Below are 22,968 nucleotides of genomic sequence, written 5' to 3' on the forward strand. Positions count from 1 at the left end.
CCTTCATGAGATGTGCAACCTTATCTTCCTCCTTCATTCTAAGATCCACTATTTTACACAGCTCCAAGATGTCTTGAATGTAGGATGCTGTCATTTCTCCTGGATGCTGTACCCTGCACTTTAGTTTATCTTCAGCTGTGCACTTCTGTCATTGTGTGTCCCCAAAATACTTGCCAAGTTCTGCCTGCAATACTTCCCAGCTCGTGAACTTCGCCTCGTTGTTCTCATACCATTGTTTGGCAGTGCCCTCCAAGTAGAAATATACGTTAGCCAAACACATGGTGTCATCTCATTTATTAAATTGGGCCGTTCTTTCATATACCTTCAGTCACTTGTTTGGCTCTTGTCCATCATCACCAGAGAACCCGGAAGGATGTCTCATGTGGTGGTGCACAGTTGCTGTCATTGTAACATCCTCTTCTTCTTCTGTCTCTGATAGATTGCGATTGGTCAAATACGGCTTGAACTCAGGTTTCTCACCATGTAAACGGTGGCTCTGTCGTGGCCTGATGGGAGCCACTGTGTCGTCGATAATGTGCGCTATCACAAGTTCCAATACCCAGTGTCTCCACCAGAATAATGTCACATAGAAGAATGTGTAATGAGATGAATAATGAACACTAACTTCACTTAACAAAGGTTTATTCAGCACTTGCACATACAAGAGCATGGAGCCAACTGCCTCCAGCCAGAACACATATGGTATATATACACTTACAGAACATTCCAGTACAATGATTCTTGACATTTGTGGATACTACCAGAATGTACTCAAACTGAATATAGAAATTAAAATTTTACGGTCCAGGTGAGTTTTGAACTCGCAACTCTCCATGCAACAGTCTAGTATCATAACCACTACACTACAGTGAATGTGCTACTCAGCTCCTTCTGTGACAATATATGTATCACTAGAAATCACTGTCTATTACACAATTATTTGATTTATGTTCTTGTCTTTGTATTTAAGCAAACATATAACATGCAGTAACTCAAAATATGCTGTTATGGATTAGTACTGAATGTTCTTCTACTGATCCCTTCCTATCAAGTTGTGACTAGCATAATATTCATAGAGGTATCCTTCTATTTTATCAGTACCTTGAAACATTAATGGAATATGAAAATGAGAATATGACCTTACAGGTTCATGGAATTGTTACAGTTTATGATTTGAACAAACAGTATTTTACATAGTTTCTGTGAGCAATATTTCAACACCTTATATTCTGTTCATGTACTGCTCTTTATTGTTCATATTTCATTTTCATAGAAGGTAACATTTCAAACAAATAGTTTCAGAGAAGATATACTTTTTCATGTGTGGCTCACAGTTGCATTACATTTCTGAAAAAGAAGTCATTTTACTGTGCCAAGCTGTTCTTTATTTGAAACAAACACTTCATTTCAATGATTGTTAGCTAATTTGGGGCTTCTCAAGCAATGTTGCAAATGCATTTTATTCTCAGTCCTCTCATACATGTCAGCAACTGAATGCATCAACCTCTGAACAAGTGTCATGTTACCAGCACATGAAGTTCCATTCACTCTTTCAAATCTTACCATGGAAGCAATGTCAAGTTTCCACATACTGAATGCTGTTGGCTGGTGGCCATCCACATTTTTCAGTCAGATTACATCAACTCTGACACTGATATCATGCCACCTGAGCAAATGTGACTGGTCATTTTCCATCACTTTCAACCAGGTGTGCCTCATGGTTTACATATGATGGAATTATCTGAATAGCACTTAAATTGGCAGATGTGACATACACATACAGAAAAACAAATGATTACAATTTCATGAAAAAAATTAATGAGTTATTCAGGAGAAAGTGATACTTGAATTTAGTCATAATGCTCTGGTCCACCACTGGCCCTTATCCAAGCAGTTATTCAGTTTGGCATTGAATAGTAGAGTTGTTGAATGTCCTCCTGATGGATATCATGCCAAATTCTGTCAAATCAGTACGTTGGATTGCCAAAATCCTGAGCTAGTTGTAGAGCCCTCCCCATAATGCTCCAAACATTCTTAATTAGAGAGAAATCTGGCAATGTTGGTGGCCAAGGTAGAGTCTAGCAAGCATGAAGACGAGCAGTAGAGACCCTCGCTGTGTGCAGAGAGGGTTTATCTTGCTGAGTTGGAAGCCCAGGATGGTTTGCCATGAAGGACAACAAAACAGGGCATAGAATATCATTGACATACAGCTGTTTTGTAAGGCTGCCGTAGATAACAATTAAACGTGTCCTGCTAGGGAATAAAATGGCGCTGCAAACCATCGCTCTTGGTTGTTGAGTTGTATGACAGGTGACAGTCAGGTTGGTATCCCATTGCTGTCCAGGGTGTCTCCAGACATGTTTTCACTGGTCATTGGGGCTCGGTTTAATGTGGAACTCATCATTGAAGACAATTCTATTCCAATCAGTGAGATTCCAGGCTGAATGTTCTTGACACCACTGAAAATGGGCTTATTGGTGTTCAGAGATCAATGGTAATCAGTGCAGGTGGCACTGTGAGCTCAGTCCCATTTCTGTGAGCTACTTATTAGTGGTCCTTTTACAGTCACTGAAGCAGCAGTTGCATGTCAGATTGATGATGATGATGATGATGATGATGATGATGATGATGATGATGATGATGATGACTCCAGGTCTCTAAATGCCCCTCTGATGATAGGTCAGTCCTTGTGTTCTGTCATCTCTCAGGGTCAACTGCTTCCTTCTTGACACTGTGTTCAGCCATGGTTCACTGATTCCTGCCAACATCATCAAATAGTGGCCTTGCTCCTATTCAAATGTCGATTAATTCACTGATTACTCCAACCTGCTTCTTTGAGCGCAACTATATGTCCTTTCTCAAATGCTGATGTCTGCATGTATTGTTCACAAGCCTACCTATGAGGTATAGTTACTGTCCAACTGAGTACAAGGAATGAAATTTGCAAAGACTTTATTCCCTGGTATTGATGTGTTCTCTGTTTACTATCCTTGCCAGCCGCATGGTGATATTATGATGCAGCATCACACATTCATCCATCAGTCACCAAAGTTTACAATTTTGCATTTTACATTGAAACTTTTATGAATATCAGTTTCTAACCAGTTTGCATAACTCCATCATGGTGTTTGATGGTTCTTCTTTTTTTTTAGAGCATGCTAGGGACATCAGAAAAGTTTACCAATTGGAATTGTGGTGCCAAAACTCTCTAAAATGTTTGCAGAGTGTACTTCCTTTCCTTTTCGTAATCAATTACTAAATAAGACCAAAAGTGGATTCCAAGGCAAGTTCTATAGGCAGAATGTACTAAAAATGACACATTTAGGAGAGATCTTTAATGTAACAAATGTTAGCTTTGCTACACACTTAGCGTTTTCCATATTTTCATTTCTGCTCTTAGACCATTCAATGTTTTTTGTGTGTGTTTGGTCCATGGCATTTAGGAGTTTATGTGATGAAATAGTGACATTTCTGTCACAGGTCCTGAGCTGTGATTGGTGACGAAGGCAGCCTGAACAGCCTCATGTTGATTTAAGTGTTTGTGAGGCTTACATGGCATGTTGTTATTTTTTGTTTGTATAGTTGCATATTTCAAAATGTCATTTTTTGTATGGTTTGTTGTGCTGAAGTTTTAAGAAATATGATGTCAATGGGTAAATGGGTTACCATGCAGGTACATTGCTCTGTTGAAATTATGTATTTACTCATCCCTGGATTTTCACTGTTTTTGTTCCTGATTGATGTTTAGATTGGTTCTGGACGTAGTAAATTGCACATTGAATTTATGTTATGCTGTTTTCAGACTTGCAGAACATATCTCATGCACTTATTCCCTTTAATCATTCGTGAAACCTTTGCTAGGTAGTGCCACTTATGTTACCATATTCTAGTGCACTCTAGAGAGTTATTTACAGACTTAACAAGCCTTTCCTGCAATTATAGAACTGACAATGCCACAAAAAAAAATATGGACAAGTGCAAGTAGGGCTCACACACTGAGGGAAGGTTCCATAAAAACTTAATTGTGTATATAGGTAGTTCATCCATACCAGGAATCAAGAATCTCATAGTTTTTTGCCCATTAGCATTATAAATACTGGCAGGATATTGGTCCTGAGAATTCAAAGTCATTGTCAAAATCTTTATAGAAGTTCCTGGGACTAGCATGGACATACAAAAAGAAGTGACCAAGGGCTTCAGTTTATATATATATATATATATATATATAGAGAGAGAGAGAGAGAGAGAAAGGTGATTTAATAAAACATTTTTATTTACTTACTGAAACATGACTACAACTTAGATTTTGTGTTTCCTGCAGTAATATTCTTCGATTATGCTGTTCATGGGTTTAGACTGGGGTATAAGTTCTAATGTTAAAAAGATATTTTTTATATGATGTAATAACAGATTTTTTTTCCCTTTACTTGTACTGTGAAACCTGGCTTCTTGCCAAATTTCATGATTCTAGGTCAATGGGAAGTAGCCTACACATTTTGATGAATGAGTTTGCAAGTATTAAAATATGCAACATAATGCAGTAACTTAGAAGCTTACATTTATTACACTACCATGAGATCTTTGACTGTAGTATGTGACATAAATTTCAACTTATGCCTACCCACTCCTGAGAAAAAGGATTTTTAACAATTGGACAGACAGACAGGTGGAAGGCAATGTGTTCCTATAAGACTTATGCTTTTGCCAATTGAGGTATGGATCCCTAAAAACAAAATAACTATTTTCAACACTATCAAAATACTAATATTGAATGTTGATTAATGATGCATCAAAGCATAATAAAGATCTAAACATCTACAGAGACAAGGATTCAATAGTGAAGGTTCAGCCACTCAGATGATTCCCTTTCATTGTGAGAACCGTATTTACTCAAATCTAAGCCGCACTCGAATCTAAGCCGCACCTGAAAAATGAGACTCGAAATAAAGGAAAAAAAAAATCCCGAATCTAAGCCGCACCTGAAATTTGAGACTCGAAATTCAAGGGGAGAGAAAAGTTTTAGGCCACACCTCCAAATCGAAACAAAGTTGGTCCATTGTAATATGAGACACAATTTAGGTCGAATGAATGACGATACAGCTACAGTAGTTTGGTTCGAGTCGTAAGCTTAGCAGTTAAGCTTTACCACGTAGCCATTGCTATGCGTCAGGTGCTCCGTCCGTATTTATACGGGTACCCTTCCTTTTTCACGTGCTTCATCTGGTTTGAATCGATTGCTTATTTTGCTTTGATCTGATAAGTGTCGTTTTCTTTGTTATAGGTGTTTGCGTCACTCTTAAGCTGAAAATGCGTTACTGCACTGTGTCATGCATTGTTTGTCGCATTCTGATAGTGCGTGTTTACGGCCTGTCGCGGCTCATGGCATGGCTTGCTTTTGTGCGCGCTACTGCCGCGTACAATAATAAAAGAAAGAAAGAGAGAGGAACCGTCTCATTAGCGAAACAATGGCAAGAGACTGCTATTTGTTGTTACTTACACTGCTGCTTTCTTTGATAATGATCAACAAGAATCAAATAATAGACTACGTATGATAGAACATGTTCTGAAAGAGAGTTAGGCGAAAATTTTTCACCGTTTGAAAATCTTTGCGGCCGCTTCTTTATTACATCAAATTCTGCACAGAAATTAGAGTCATCTTAGATTTAAAAATCTAGTCCCTTGCCGTGCTTCATTTCTGACTGTATCACTATTAGGCATAAGAATAATACGAATATAAACATGACACGATATGTATATTGTTCCGCGTTTGCTGTTGTCTCACTCTAGTTTCGTAGTTTATTAGGCAGACAGGATTTAAATGAGATAGCAGCAAACACGGAAGAATACGTGGCAAAATGTTTATATTCGTATTATTCTTATGGTGAAGAGAATACTGTATGTGATTCAAATTTCTTCAGGTTCCTATTAGCAACCATCTCTTCTCACAGATAGGAAAAAATTCAGAACATAGAGTTGGCCATATTGACAAACATCCCAAACAGTCTTGCCAGTCAGATTTTCGTAGTACTCTGAAATTGTGCTACATTCGAAGATGAACAATACGGAATTTGTATTTACTTCGTTGGATAATGTATGAAAATGCAGTGGTCGAAACTCGCGGCGGAGAAAAAAAGCTCGTCTTCCACTTTTTTTAAAAAAATTTATTTACTGACGCAGAGGTTTTGGCGCCAGTATTTATCTTTGTGCCTACAAAGCACGCCTGCATAGCGCTACATATATTTGATGGCAGAAGTTAGTTGTGGCGGCACGTACCAACATTTTTCATAACTTCCACTTGCTTTGCACTCGATTCTAAGCCGCAGGCGGTTTTTTGGATTACGGAAACCGGAAAAAAAGTGTGGCTTTGATTCGAGTAAATACGGTAGAGAAATGTGAAAATCATGTGGAGATTTGTAGGACACCCTTTGGCTGAACAAGCTGAGTCTTTTAGGAGGTCCATAAGAGCTGTCCTCCATAGAAATCATGCACTGAAACTTCTGCTACATGAAGCTAACTGGCATTTGAAGCTAGTTACTACCTGTTTGAAATATGTCACTCAGTATCAACAGTTCCAGAAAGTAATTATGTAAATCTGTTTGCAAAAGATTGGGAATGTGTCCTGATAATTTAAATTCTGTAAACCATTATTAAGAAATATGTTTCAATAGGCTTCCAAGGTTCTTGATTGTACTGCCATATCCAGTCATTGAAGGCCAACGATATTTTGATGAATAACCATTCTGCCATCATCAGGTGGTGCTGAGTTGATGATGAGTCTGCTGCTTGCTGGTGGTATTTATGCCTGCCAGTCCCAAGGTCTGGCTTCACCGGCCCCATGCTGTGCTCAGTGGTGGGAGCAGGGGGTCTCAGTTGCTTTCTGACCAGATTCTGCTTAGTTGGAAGTCCATGTCCCTGTTGATTAAATTATCATAAATTTCAATTGCTTATTTGAAAATGGAGCCCCAGTGGACATTGCTAACAGCAGACTGATGCCTAGCCAAGGGCAGCCTCCTCTCACCAATTCTAGCAAATTTGTTCATAGGATACTTTGAGGACAGAATGCTGGAAACTACCAAATTAAAACTTTCTTTCATTGTGTTGATGATACTTTTGTTGTCTGGCCACTTGGACCTGAAAACTACAGAAAATTTTAGGATATCTGAATTCCATCCATGAAAACATTCAGTTGACCCTAGAAATAGAAAAAAATCTATCAAACTTCCTTTTCTTGACATCATAGCCCAGTGTAGGCCCAACAGCTTGCTTGCCCACTGCGTACACCGTAAGCCAACACCTACAGATTCATATCTCCCTGCCTCCAGCTGCCATCGACCCTTGCAGAAGAACAGCATGTTTAACTCTCTAGTACACAGGGCATACTCCATTCCAGATGAGCGAAGTCCGATGGGAGAGGTGTGACACCCGGAATCTGTCTTCCATGAGAATGGATACAGCAATTGACAGACTGACATGGCCCTGCAATGCACGAGTACCAAAGAACAACATAGAGGCCAAAAACATGGAAGAAGACGATAATAAGATGGCTTTCATATCATTTGCTGGCACAAAAATTGACAAACTGCTGCAAAAACACCACATAACACCAGTTTTCCACTCACGAGCCAAAATAAGAGCTCTATTAGGGACAAGGAAGACATCCTAGCTCTCAAAATATGGGAGTGTAGCAAGTTCTATGCAAATTCAGAAAAATTAACATTGGACAAATGATCCACATAATCAAAGCTCAGTGTGCAGAACATGAGCACTACACCTGCTTAATGCAGCCCAAAATGTCTACAGTAGCAGAACACTGCATTGAAAATGTACAAAATGTACATAAAATGAATTACCCACAAAAAAAGTCTTGGCTATCACTGACAGATTTTGGGACTCAACTTTCAAAGAAGCTATTGAAATCCAAATGGCTGATAATTTAATTGAACTAAGAAGCCATGGGAGCCGGTGCTAAGCTCCATCAAAGCAGAATGCAACATCTGGATGTGAGATGTGAGTGGGGTGGAAGAGAGAACTGATACTCTTCTTCCCAACATGCAGCCGCATCCCCTCCCTCCTTCCCCCTCCCCCCTCCAAACACAAACATGCGCATGCACACACACTCACAGCACAGTACAGGGCCAGCAAAGCCTAAACTCTGGATAGGCAAGCATAAATGCACCAGTACGCAGCAGACACATCATTCTATCTGCACCACCTGGTGACAATGGAACGGATATTCACCAAAATGCCTTTCGCCCTTGATGATTGGATCCGTTAGTACACTTGAGAACCTTGTAAGCAGTGTATATGTCAGGAAAGCTTCAGGTCCCGTGTTTTAGTATATATTTTGGGATGGCTTTGTGACAGGGGTTTCAACTACAAGATGTATGTACATTCACTGCAAAAAAGCTCACTTGTACTTGTTATGTGCAAGTTTTGTCTAGCTCAGAAATAAACATAGTCAAGATACTTCACATATAACGTGTAGACAACCTCCAAGATGGTGCTCCCTGGGCAACGCTGCACTAAAATGCAACGGCAAAAAGTCTACACAATTCCGGCGACCGGACGCTCAAATGCCTCCTGGCACACAAGAAGGCAAAGGATTCAGAAGCGGAATTACTCCACGAAGATGGTGAGTGTGCCACTTCAATATAGAAGGCTACACAAGGACGAAAGGAGAAATCCTTGAAAAAATTGTAACAAGAGAAAGAGTAAGTGTCGTACTCTTGCAGGAGACACACCTGATGGATGAAAACATTGAACGATTATGCATACCAGGATTCACCAATGTGGGATACTCAGGACACGACAAACATGGTATGGCAACCCTGGTGAAAAATGAGCTTCTAGGAAACCTCGAGAACAATGTGGAATCAGTTCCACACGCAATAGGCATTAAACTGGGAGAGATGACAATCTACAATGTCTACAAACCACCTTCGCAGCAATGGCCTATAGGAATCTTACCACAGGCTAATCATGCAGCAATCTATGCCGGTGACTTTAATTCCCAGCAAACCAGGTGGGGATATCAGAGATCCACTCCGGAAGGCGTTGGTCTAAGTGACTGGTCTGACAACCGGGACCTACACCTCCTGTTTGATCCCAAGGACAGAGCGTCCTTCAATTCAAAAGTATGGGGCACAAAGACGACACCTGACCTGACCTTTGTCACACGCGGCACAACGGGTGTACCAATGCAAGCTACAAGAAGAGTCCTCGAAGCTTTCCCACGGAGCCAACACCTCCCGATTATTGTGGAGATCGGCCTTTCCATCCCGATCATAAAGAGCCCCCTGATTCCACGGTGGAATCTGAAAAAAGCAGACTGGGGGAAATATAAATCTTTTATTGACAAGACAATAAATCGAATACCACCAAATCCAGAGAACTACCAAAGGTTTGTAAACCTGATATATAAAAGGCCCTAAAGGCTATCCCCCGAGGGGCCCGGAGGGAATACATTCCTTGCTGGTCAGAGGAGTGCGAGTCATTGTTAGAGCAGTATGAGAGGAGTGGGGAGGACGAGACTGCAGAACGACTGATCAACACTATGAACGAGGAACGTAGGAACAGGTGGAAGATGGCAATGGAGAATCTGGACTTTACCCATTCTAGCAGGAAGAGCTGGGGTCTACTACGGAAACTGGGTGGTGCCACAACACCACGAAGATCGACCGTGGGTGTGGGCCCATCTGAAATAGAGACTGCCATGAAACAGACCTCCAAAATACGCCTGAAGACTGAGGAGAAGAAAAGGATCTCCAGGAATCTAACCAAGGAATTAGCCAATAATCCAACTAATCTAGATATTGTCAAAGCAGTAGACGTCGAGGAGATTACCCAGGCCCTAACACTAATGAAAACAAGGAAAGCAGCCGGACTTGATGAAATCCTCCCAGAATTTCTGAGGGAGCTGGGACCCATTGGGAGGAAATGGATGGCCAAGCTCTTCGCGGAATGCATTAAATCAGGTGCACTCCCGAAGTTATGGAAAGAAGCTAAGGTAATAGCGGTACTGAAACCAGGGAAGGATGGAGATAATCCAAAGAACTATAGACCGATCTCACTGCTTTGTACCTCTTACAAACTATTTGAGAGAATATTACTGACCAGACTAGCACCATACATTGAGGCGAACCTCCCGGACTAACAAGCAGGGTTCCGTGTGGGAAGGAACTGCTGTGAACAAGTTTTGTCCCTTACAACATATATAGAGAAAGGCTATCAGAACAAGCTGAAAACGGGCCTGGTATTAATAGATCTTACATCAGCCTATGACACTGTCTGGACCGAAGGACTACTGCTCAAGCTTACTCGAATTATCAAATGCAATCAGACATACACATTACTGAAAAATATGCTGACAGGCAGGAAGATCAAGGTCTATCTCCATGGAAAGAGAAGCAAAAGCATGGTCATAAACAATGGCCTGCCGTAGGGGTCAGCCCTGGCGCCGACCATTTTTAATTTATACATATCTGATATGCCGAGCACCAGGTCGCGTAAATTTGCGTATGCGGATGATCTGGCCATCGCATACCAAAGCAAAAATTTCGAAGATCTTGCAAAAACATTGAATGCGGACCTTGAAGCACTGAACACCTACTACCTTAAGTGGCATTTGCATCCCAACCCCAATAAAACGACCAGTGCCATAATGCACCTTAATAACAGAGCTTCAAGCAGGAAACTACAGCTTGCCCTGAATGACCGGCATATCAGACATGAAGATAAGCCCAAATATCTGGGAGTAAAATTAGACTGCACACAAACGTTTAGCTCCCATCTGGAAGACACCAAACAGAAATTAAAATCTCGAAATGCCATTATTTCTAAACTGGTCGGAACATCATGGGGGTGCGGAGCTAATACACTAAGGGCATCAGCATTAGCCCTCGTGTACAGCGTGGCTGAATATTGTTCACCAGTCTGGGCGAAATGTGCGCATGTAAATAAAGTAGACACGCAATTGAAAGAGACGATGAGAATTATCTCAGGCACACTTAGGGCTACCCCATGTGACTGGTTCCCAGTCCTTGCCAACGTAGAACCCCCTGATATAAGGCGCTCCATGGCGACCTCAAGAATATATAGGAAGATCGTACACAATCCAGAACTCCCTATACACCAAGACTTATCACCCATCAACAGGCTAAAATCTAGGTCCCCCTTTTGGAAGATTGGCAGGGAATTACAGGACTTCGACCCAAAGCTAGCCTGGGGAGAATCATGGCGCAAAGGGACACACAAGAACAAAAAGCTTATCAATGACCCCAGCAAGAAGATAAATGGTTTTGATCTCCCTCGGAAGCTCTGGGTTGCCTTAAATCGCCTCACAACAAGCGTGGGAAGATGCAAATGTCTAATGAATAAGTGGGGACTTGCGGAGAGTCCCGTGTGTGAATGTGGTGAAATCCAGACAATGGACCACCTACTGGTGTGTGAAGTGGTAGGATATAGTGGTGAACTGAAGGACATACATTACCTGCCTGACCTAGCCATAGATTGGCTCAAAACTATAAGTAGCATTGTGTAGTGTTGTAATTTCCCGGTGGATTGTAATGACACTGTAATATTTGCCTTGTATATGCCGAACGAATAAATAAATAAACATATAACTAGTCTGTGCCCTTCTCAGTCATCATAAGCATTTACCAGCAGGGTGCACATCAGATCCCAAGGTGCAAAGAAATGCTTTTTCATATCTCACTGAGAAAAAAATGCTGAAACATCTGATGATTGACTGTAAAAAATCAGTCAATTGTATGATGTAGATGGGAAGAGGATTATGTCAGATCACAGAACAACTCTAAAACTTTTGCCCATTATTGAGAAAAACATTTGTTTCTTTCAATATGATAATATTAAAGGTTAGTGATTTTAAAAGTTTGGGGTTTCTCTTGCTTCTGTAAGTGATGGCATGGATTTATTTCTACAGAAAAGATTTATGGCATGAATGTTATGATGAAGTCATTCATTCATTCACACAGTGTGCTCTGTAACTCCTGTAATCTCTTCAAGGATGCGGAATGGATCAAGTTATGTATGCTAGCAATAACTGCAAGGTAATATTTTAAGCAATTCAACAATGAATTATGGCCAACGCTAATGGTAATGATCTCAAATTAATAACTGTGGGAACCACCATCTAGATTGCTTTGTGAATGTGTGTGTATATTTGAAGAAAAACAGCTGCCTTGAAGAAAGACACCAGTGGGGCTGGTGCAGTGGTTAGCACACTGGACTTGCATTTGGGAGGACAAGCTCAAATCCCCGTCCAGCCACCCAGATTTAGGTTTCCCGTGATTTCCCTAAGTCACTCCAGGCAAATGCTGAGATGGTTCCTTGGAAAAGGGCACACTATTTTCTCATTCTCTTGAACTTGCACGCCGTCTCTAATGACATGGCTATTGATGGGATGTTAAACTCTAATCTGTTCTTTTGTAGAAAGGCGCTCCTCCTCCTCTTACAATACTTAGCTGCTGTTTTTATCTGCTATTTCATACTAAGTAGTTATGTAACTTCACTGATTTCAGAGATCATTACCAGCTGTCTATGTACAGGGAAAGTTAAAAACCTATTTAATGTGACCAGTATTGTTAAGCAGTATTGACTCCAGAATGCAAATATTATGTTGTATGGTGGAGTGGGTAATAAGGTACTTTTTGTTTTTGTTTTGAATGTACAGAGTTTTTCAATTTTCTGCTTGATATCTACAAGAAACCAGTTACAGACTTTTGCACCAGAATATAAAACAACATTCTTAGCCCTTGACAGGGATACATAGTATGTATCAAAACAATTTTTATTTCTTCTGTTGTGGTAATGAATTTTACATTTAATCTTTGGTGCACTCTTAATTTTAATCGTTACTGTAATACCATTATGGAGTAAATGTATTGCCATTAAGTGTAAGAAACCCAAGGCATCTGAAAATACTTCTGCAAAGTATTTGATTATTTACTTTACATAATATTCTCAGTGCAGACTTCTGCAGGAAGATACACACATCAAAAAAAGTTTTGCATTACCTCAGTTCCGAGAGTTGCAGAACCTGTACAGAAAATTGGAATAGAGATCAATGTAAACATCATTTTGCCCTTTTTATTGCTCATGAAAACCACACATTGCATGTTCTACTGCCAAGTAGCGAGACCTTCAGAGGTGGTGGTGCATAGTGCTGAACACATTGTTACCTCTAATACCCAGTAGTATGTTCTCTTGCCTGTATTTGTTGTGGCATACTATCCACAAGTTCACCAAGGCACTGCCAGTCAAGATTGTCCCATTCCTCAAAGGCGATTCCGCATAGATCCCTCAGAGTGGTTGGTGGGTCATGTCATCCATAAACAGCACTATTCAATCTATCCCAGGCATGTTCGAAATGGTTCATGTCTGGAGAACATGTCGGCCATTCTAGTCGAGCGCTATCATTATCCTGAAGGAAGTCATTCACAAGATGTGCATGATGGGGTGCAAATTGTCATCCATGAAGCCGAATGCCTCGCCAATATGCTGCCGATATGGTGGCACTATAGGTTGAAGGATGGCATTCAGATATTGTACAGCCATTACGGCGCCTTCCATGACATCAGCCCCACATAATGCCACCCCAAAACATCAGAGGACCTCCACCTTGCTGCACTCACTGACCGGGTTGCCTCCAAACAAGCGTCTGACGATTGTCTGGTTGAAGGCATATGTGACACTCATTGGTGAAGAGAACATTATACCAATCCTGAGCTGTCCATTCAGGGCCCATCTGTACCATGCTGCATGGTGTCATGGCTGCAAAGATGGACCTCACCATTGATGTCGGGATTGAAGTTGCACATCATGCAGCCTGTTGCACACAGTTTGAGTTGTAACATGACGTCCTGTGGCTGCATGAAAAGCATTATTCAACATGGTGGCCTTTCTGTCAGGGTTACTCCGAGCCATAATCCATAGTTAGCAATCATCCACTGCAGTAGTAGCCCCTGGGCCGCCTGAGCAAGGCATGTCATTGACAGTTCCTGTCTCTCTGTATCTCCTCCATGTCCAAACAACATGGCTTTGGTTCACTCCGAGGTGCCTGAACACTTCCCTTGTTTAGAGCCCTTCCAAGTACAAAGTAATAATGTGGACATGATCGAAGTGTGGTATGGACCATCTAGGCATGGTTGAACTACAGACAACTCGAGCCGTGTACCTCCTTACTGATGGAATGACTGGAACTGATTGGCTGTCGGACCCCCTCTGTCTAATTGATACTGCTCATGCATGGTTGTTTACATCATTGTGTGGGTTTAGTGACATCTCTGAACAGTCTAAGGGATTGTGTCTGTTGCGCAATATCCACAGTCAATGTCTATCTTCAGGAGTTCTGGGAACTGGGCAGATGCAAAACTTTTTTTGATGTGTGTATTTTCTTCAGCATTTGAGTATTTGCCCAAGAACATTGTAACATGAGACAGGACTGAGTGAAAGTATGCTAAATATGCCAGCAATCTCATCTATAGAATCACCACAATCAGAGATTCTTAGTTCTTAGAAGATGGAACTGTGCCTTTCAGTTCTCTTAGCCACTTGGTGGGTGCCACTATCATCTGAATGCCTAGAAATGTAATGCCAGAAGTTCCTTTAGTGAATGCATATTGATCTCTGCTTTGCTCTCTGTAAGATTGTGTTTTTGTAACTGCATAATATATGACTGTGTAACATTAATAGTTAAGCTTTTAGGGTGTTCAGTCAAGTTGATGATCCCATTATACACACAATGTTTTGATGACTGACCCACTAATCTTCTCCAGGTCTACAGCTTGTGCTGTTATGTATAATCACTGTCTGAAGGCAAACAAAATTGCACAGTCTAGTTGTAGTCTCTCTCTTCCACATACAAGTGAACAGCAGTTGAAAACATACCAGATACCAACACAAGCAGTTGCTATAATAACTAAGAAGACAGTATGAGAGTGAATGCCTGCTGCATAGTGCTTATAAGGAGGAGGTCTCTGGTAGATGGTGCAGTGGATGCTGTGCTGTGTGCACAAGTCATGAGGCCCACCACAGGCAGTCTCTGGTGGCTGGCCCATGCAGATGCCATTGGCAAAATTTTCAAAGTGGAGCATGCTGGTGGCCTGGTGCTGCAGCACGTATCCAAATATTATGTACAAGGTTACAGACCCCCTCCTCTTTGGATAGAAGCATTGGGACACCTGTTGCTACACCCATGGCCTCTGTGGCAGACATTGCAGGTGATGGCAGTGGCAGAAGAAGATTCTGGGCCGGGACTGATGAACAGCGGTGGAAGTGATGCAGCTGTGGGCACATGCGGCAGCCACTCCCCCATGAAGTACCGTAAGAGAGGACTGGTGACAAGGGGTTTGGCTGCACATCAATGTCCCATTCCTCAACATGTTGGAACTATGCTGATAGTGAAGGCATTAGCCACTCAGTCTGGGGCACTCGGGGTGCCAGTGTGGATGTATGTGCAGGCACTGGCCCAGCTAGTGGTGGAACTGCCAATGGCAGTGAAGCATTGTGAGAAGGCCTGGCTGCAGGAGTAAGGGCTGGACCCCAGAGGAGAGTCAGGATGTGGCAACATCTACAAGGAGAGTGGATTTGCCCTCACAGAAGGGAAGTCCTGTGAGATGGAACCAGTGCTGAGAGAGGAGGTGGAGGCGGAGTTGGAGATGGTATCAACAGTTTCAGTGTCAGATATGCAGCCCTCACTGTGGCATGAGGATGCAGCTGGTCATGGTAGCATGTCACCAACCTATCACTGGTGCACACTATACAGAAGTGGCGATCTCAGTAACTGTGGACCATGGTCAGAATCTTCTTCATTGGTGGCTGAACCTCTGAGCCCAGACCACAGAGCTAGGAATGATCCATAAGCAGAGCCATGTCATTGTGCATTGGTGGGATGGCATGAGCAGATGCAAGAGGGAGCATGGCTGGCCATCTTGGAGCATCTCAGCTGAATTCAGATCTTCCACTGGCATAAACCTATAGGAACTTGAGAAATGTGTTAAGAGTCATCCATGGAGGAGTTTGCGACGTATTTCTTCATTTGAACCTTGAACATGCGGATGCGATGTTCTGCCTTACCATTAGATCGGGGGTGAAAAGGAGGTGCAGTAACATGGTAAATGGCTTGAGAGGGTGCAGAAATCATGGCATGTCTGACACAAACTGTCTACCATTATCTATCACAAGCAAATATGGCAGTCCTTCACTCAATGTAATAGACTGTATGACCATGAATGATGTCAACCTGTCCAGGTGTACTTTCAGTTGATCATACCCAGCCACTGGAATAGAGCACTCATGGAAAAAATGCTGCTGTGCTTTGTATCTCAGTGTGTGTGTCACTGCAGGCAGTCTGTGGTGGCCAGATTGCACATATGCCCTTGGCAGAATATTCAAAGTGTAGTGCACAAGCAGCCTAGTGCTGTGGTGCACATCAAAGTATTACATACAGGGTTATAGCAGAGTCCAGGCAGTGAGTACACATAACAGCACAACTCTGAAGATGACGACTGGGTTGGTCAGCAAAGTATTTTGCTAATATTGAGAATAACTGGGAATTAACAATTTGGCTGAACAGTCAAAAGTACACCACTGAACAAACCTGCTGAGAAAACCTGAGAGATCGCAGGAGATACTATGATAGACTTGCACCAGTTACAGGTCTATTTCACTGCTCTCTTTGGGGTCAGTACTATAGATGTATTTGTGTCCTTTATTGGTATATTTGTACCATCCACAAGCCTTACTGATCTTGAAGAGTTCCCGTAACGTCTTTGGTGAACAACTTTTGTAGTCAACAACAGGTGAGATATGAATGTGGAACCCCACACAATGAGCCATTTACATTAATCTTACAGATAATTCAAAGGCAGTTATAAGAAAATGGACAATGTAGTCACATGAGCATAAATGGTAGGACCTTGTGCTACTTGTTGCAGATATAGTGTGATGGGTGCTGTGCTTGTAACATGCTCTGTGTTGCTCACTGGCTTACGCCGTTGGGCGCTGGCATTACCGGAAGCGTCACCTCTGCGACGGCGCCTTGGGCTCCTTGCTAGGTGAGGCGAGTGCAGCTCACAAGCACAATAGAAGACTGGATTCGTGATGGATGTTAAAACGAGGGCATCAGTGTAACATTACACTGATGGCTGTTGATGGATTAGTGACATTTATAGTTGTGACACAAACAAACTATTCTACTATCCAGGATGTGATAGATGGTGATTGTGACTATCAGATGAACTATTCAAAGTGTGTCTGTTGTTGCACTCATCTACATTTATACTGGATTGTTGCTATGTTTTAAGACTCCTGATTAAGTGATTACACTTTACTAAGTGTGCACAGTGTTCAGGCATTACCTATCTCTGTGTGCATGTTTAAAATAATAGTAACTTGTTCTGTATTGTAGCCTAAATAACCATGTTATTGTATTGTTGTACCATGAATGCATATTGATTTTTGGTGCTATTGTTTGGGAAACTACTTTCCAGCTTTTCATGAAAATACTATTAATACTTTACCCTCAAGTGTGTTTCAACTTTTTTGACACATTTGCTATTGATGGACAACATTTTATATGGAAGCTGGCATAACAAAGATATAAACTATTCATTATACTGCTTCACAGTGCTGTGTGATTACATCTTCTGTTAACAGTTTTCGGGAAGCAATAAGTTTAATGACTGATGTTCTTTGATGTTGAGATAGTATATAAGCTCAAGAAGCTGAATCATATTGTTTTAAATCTTTACCTGGTAAAATCATCTGACATTCAGCAATTTGTACAATGGCTATAAATAAACAATACTCCGTTCTCGTGATGAAACCTGAAGACTGAATGTAGAGACAATTAGGATGTCATATTAGGGTTATGCTGTTGGCTTTTCCCTGCAAATGAGGCATTTAATTGCCTTTAGAGTGTCTACTACAGTTCTTTGAAGGTATTATTTTGCAAGAAGGTCATTAAGAGATGGAATTAAGTGTTATGTCTAGTTTATTATTTTGTGGCAGCATCTATGCAGATATTTTTAATCGTTAAAAAGACTGATTTATTTCCTGTCTATTTTGGTGGTAGGTTAGACCAGAGATAGTAATCAGGAACTGGTCTTGCATATGAATTGATGAAGAGAACTGCAGTTTGCTATAACTTTTTAAGTATATGGGCTACTTCCAAACAAAAATGTACTCTTCCACATAGCACTATATTTGGTGGCAAACCATGGGAAGTATGAAGCATTGGATATATTTGGTTCATTTGTAAAAGAAAAAAAGGTAGTTAATACACTATATCTGTAAGACTAGATACTCTGAATAATTAAACTTGTTTGCAGCTTGCCTGATACATCTGAAAACTGCATGTGATTCTTCAATACTGGTAACCTGTTTTTGAAACAAAAACTGATTAAAATAAGTCAAAAGAAAGGACAAAATAAGTAACAAATATTTTATGGAGTATGCATCTATTAAAATCTCATAGGGAGTGCGACATTATTTCACAGTTTCAAATACTAGCTGAACAATGAGATTTGATTGCTCTATTATTTTTTAAATCATTAGATGTGAATCCTAGTATTGTCCCTTTCAAAAGGCTGTGACCAGTTTCAGCTATCATTGTCCACTTTATGATTGTGCCCCATCTGTTGTGACCTTTTTGTCAATGGGATATTAAACTTTAATCTTATTTTCTTCCTTTTTAGTATGTACTCTTATAAAAGAGAATGGTGGAATGAAAACACTTCATCAGCCTCTGACTGCTCTGTTACCAAACTATATATGAGAAATCAGCAGATAAACATCAACATGCTGTAAGCAGTATTGGTGCACATTACTTTGCGATAGAGACAGATAAAACTCTGAGTTAATAACTGCATGATACCATTATGTAATACCTGTTTGATGAGCTCAGGATCCACCAGCAGACATAAAACTACTATGTGTTGCCATCATCTTCATAGAGGATGATGAATACATTTTATTTCTCCCTATTTTTATATTTCTTTAGCCACGTAGCTTTATTTATAGATTATTTATGTGCAGTATATTTCTATATCATATGGTTCTATTGTCTTGATCTGCTTTATGAGAATGCAAAAATTGATCCAAGTCTGGAAGTTATGTCATCTTATGATAAATAACATAGCAGTCTTATATAAATGAAGTCCAAAGTACACCTCAACTTCTCAATGAAACTGAACTGGTTCCTTGATGAAGTCTTCATTAGATGACATCCGAACCATCTTCCCATAGCAGGGAAGCTACAAGATTATCATTCAATATAATTATTATGTTGAAAATATCTTATCAAAGGCAATGTATGCTTATGGGAGGGGACCATTGCATACATTTATAAGTGTATTATTACTGTAAGGATACTGACTGAATTTATTGACAGTGAATAAGTCTCCAATCACTGATGTAATTACTGTCAGATATTGTCAAGTTTATGGAACATGAACAAGCAGTAGGTTCCACCTACAAAAAAGAAAGATAAGTGAGAAGTTGCACTCACTACAGAGATGAAGGGGTAGTACTGTGGCCTAAAAAAGTGCTTAGAAATAAATATTGACTGTCAGTTTAATGCAGTAAGCAGTTTCTTTGAGATAGAGAAGAGACCAACCAGGTGCATGGCAAAATAGACAGCAAATAAGAATATGAGAATAGGCAAACTTCTGATTTCATAGGGATTAATAATCTTATTTTTAAGGAATGGGTGCAGGAAAGATGAGAGATCATAAAAAGAACCATTGGATGAAAATGACTGAAACATAAGAATGAATACACAGAGACATGATATTAATGTTAGAAATAATAAACATCATCTCATGTGGATGGAAGTGACGGGGGTCATTTGTATTGAAAAGAAAGAATACACAGAGAAAGATACTAAGAAATATGCTCATTTAAATGACAGACTGAGAAAAATGAAACAAAGGAAAATCTAGGCTGGAATAACAATAATGCAAAAAGGATAGATTGCTATTGACCACATAGAGGCGGTGTTGAGTGGCAAACAGACAACTTGAAAAAAGACTCCTAGATATTATTATTAGTGATCAGACTAAGCCCTTCATCAGATGCAGCAGACACACACACACACACACACACACACACACACACACACACTCTCTCTCTCTCTCTCTCTCTCTCTCTCTCTCTCTCTCTCTCTCTCTAGCATATACGACACCAATATGTGTCTAGTATTTATTATGATTACTTTGCTTCATTACAATATTTATTCTTAGGTTCTTAAGATCCCATTGCCTCTTGATTTCTTCTCTCCATTTTTGTCAGTTTTATCATGAGGCCTATTGCCTCACTACTTTTTTGTTTCATACTCTGTACTGAGTAGCTGACAATTATGTTATGGATGGTTGAGTGTTACTTGGAAGTTGACAGTAAAGACTTGTTTCATGGGACTAGCCCAAGATCACTGCTTCAGGATTCCAAAGTTCGATACTTTCTCTGAAGTATATACCTCTGTTTCCTCTGACTTGAAGCAATATTAGCAACTTTGCTATTCTCAGATTGCTATCCCATATTCTATTCATATCCAATTTTCCGTTAATATTCTTTACGTATTTGAATGAGTGTCTGAGTGAGTTATTGATACTGTTTGATTACTTTTATTTACTTACTCGCACTTCTGCTTGATTCACACTTCTATTTGTTTTTAGTCATATCTGTCACCGTACATTATATTTTCATATTTTTTGAGCTCCTCCTATCAGTCTGTACCTTGTATTACCACCTATCCTGTCTTTATTATCTTTTTTCAACTGTGATTTATATTTGAGCTGTTACTTTCTTCCCTTATTTGTTGATTACCTGTTGCTCATTTGAGTACTACAGAACTCGAGTATAAAGTACTGTAACCCACTGTTATTTCAAATTCCTTTGTTGCACTTGTGTCCCTATATGATCTGAGCAATTGTTCCTATCCTTTTGCACTTTTACTTTTTTTCTTCCAGTTTTTGATGTTTCTTATCTGCTTCTGGCTGATTTCTGCAAGTAAAAGAAATAGTAATTTTGGTTTTAGCAGTTCAATGGTACAAAGTCATTTTATGTTTTATTTCATTTAACTTACTGCTCATAATGTGTATTACTATACATATTTTTGAGCTGTTGGAGGATATTTACACATATCTTGTTTGCACATAAAAGGTATAAAAACATTTTCATACTTTGAACTAAAGATTTTGTTGGCTAACCATGTGAATGTACATTGAAAATGTAATCCATGAAGGTGACTTGTGTCTGATTATGTAGGAATTCTATTTTCAAGACAAATAAGCCAGCTATCCTGGCTGTGATAACTGTTAACTGATTTAATCACTACTACAGCACTTCATTGCTATTAAAATCAGATCATATTAGGAAAGAGTGCTACAACTATGAGTAAGTCGCCTAAAATTTGGCTTACCTCACAGACAGAATCTTGTAGTATCTGATGAAACTCATGTACATAAGTCTTAATGGTTTCAGTTAACACCATGCATAAAATTTACAAGACATTAAAAGTCTGTATCAAGCTCTGCAAACGCAGGTTGCTTCTCAGACTACTTCTTCGAAAGAAGGCTTAACGTACTCCACATAAATTTTGCTACTATTATCAATTCAGGTGAATAACTGGCTTTCTTACATGACTTTTCCCCATTGAAAATTCCTCAAGTTTTATTAAATGCCAGTTTACTCGTATTTGGCAGTGAGCAGTAAGCAATGCATTATTGATTATTGTGTGTTTGTTTTTCTTATCATTATTTCTGAAAGCTCTACATTGTAAAGGTATTTCCTTCAAACTAGAAAATGGATATTAACAAAAACATATATTTTAAGGCTTCAATGAAAATCACATACAAAAAGAACAGTTTTTAATGTATACAGGTAAGAAGTATATAGTGGCCTGTAATGTTGAAGGTATTTTAATGTAAGGGAAATGTATTTTATAAATCATGTGATGCTGAAGGTGCTCATACATTATAGTAATAAAATAGCTTTTTAATATTTGTGTAATGCAGGGTGAATTTTTTGATGCTCAGCCAATGTGTTACCTACATACCATCTAACTTGTTACCACTTGAACTCAATCATTTTGTAACATCTATAGTACATAAGAAACAGTGGTGTTGCATAAATTACAATCTCTCATTTAATTGTTATGTAGTTCACCAGTGTTGAATGATTAAGAGTACTTAAAATTGTGTGATGCTAACTTGCACAGTCATGCCACATTCTTAAAAAATCATTTCATGGTGCAGTATTTTTGAATACTTCGGTGTAATTTTTGATGGTCACAGTTGTATTCTTCATGGCTATTCCATTTACTGCTGTGATTTTGTAGTTGTACTAATAACACAAATTATGGCAACTGAAGTTCATACTTTCAATGCAAAGAATTTGCACATGTGTGCAGAATCAAATCTGTGATGGTAAGCATTTATCATTTTTGTAAGAACATTGTTACAGATATTGTAATTTAGTATTTTTTTATTCTTGCTTATGTGCAAATAAATAGGGAGACAATAATAACTAATAAATAAGAAAAAATGTTCTTATCTTAAAAGAGATGGTACTTTGTTTTGTACATTGTCAGCGGTGTTTCTGCAGAGTCCTGAAGCATTGAATCAGGAGACTGAAGTCTCTACAGTGTGTACAATTGTGGTTGTACTGAAACAAGTGCCAAAGGTGAGATCTCAGTTCAAGAACAGTATTTGTTGGTCTTCAGAGTTATGTTAATACTATGTTCATTATTTATTTTATTCAGTTAAAAGGAAATTTTATTGTTACATTTCAAGAACTCATTTTGTAAATTTCTTTCAGTAGCACTGATAACTATGCAACAGCAACTGGACATTAAGGATGAGATAAAGTATTTGAAATTGCAAAATTTTTATTTCTTTGTTCTAAGATTGCAAAAAAACTTGTTTACGAATACTTAAGAGTATTTTAATA

At 39.6% G+C, this 22,968-nt stretch overlaps 1 protein-coding gene across 1 annotated transcript in view; it reads left to right on the forward strand.

Moving 5' to 3' along the window:
- Window positions 1-18,990, forward strand: part of LOC124712523 (solute carrier family 35 member G1) — a 593,502-nt gene extending 574,512 nt beyond the window's left edge. The window contains exon 8 of the mRNA XM_047242834.1: window positions 16,956-18,990. Within this exon, the coding sequence (XP_047098790.1) occupies window positions 16,956-17,079 (124 nt within the window). The 3' untranslated portion in view covers window positions 17,080-18,990. The remainder of the gene's footprint in view (window positions 1-16,955) is intronic.
- The last annotated feature ends 3,978 nt before the right edge of the window (window positions 18,991-22,968 follow it).

Source organism: Schistocerca piceifrons, chromosome 8 (genome assembly GCF_021461385.2).
Source record: "Schistocerca piceifrons isolate TAMUIC-IGC-003096 chromosome 8, iqSchPice1.1, whole genome shotgun sequence".
In the NCBI taxonomy this organism is placed as follows: Eukaryota; Metazoa; Arthropoda; class Insecta; order Orthoptera; family Acrididae; genus Schistocerca; species Schistocerca piceifrons.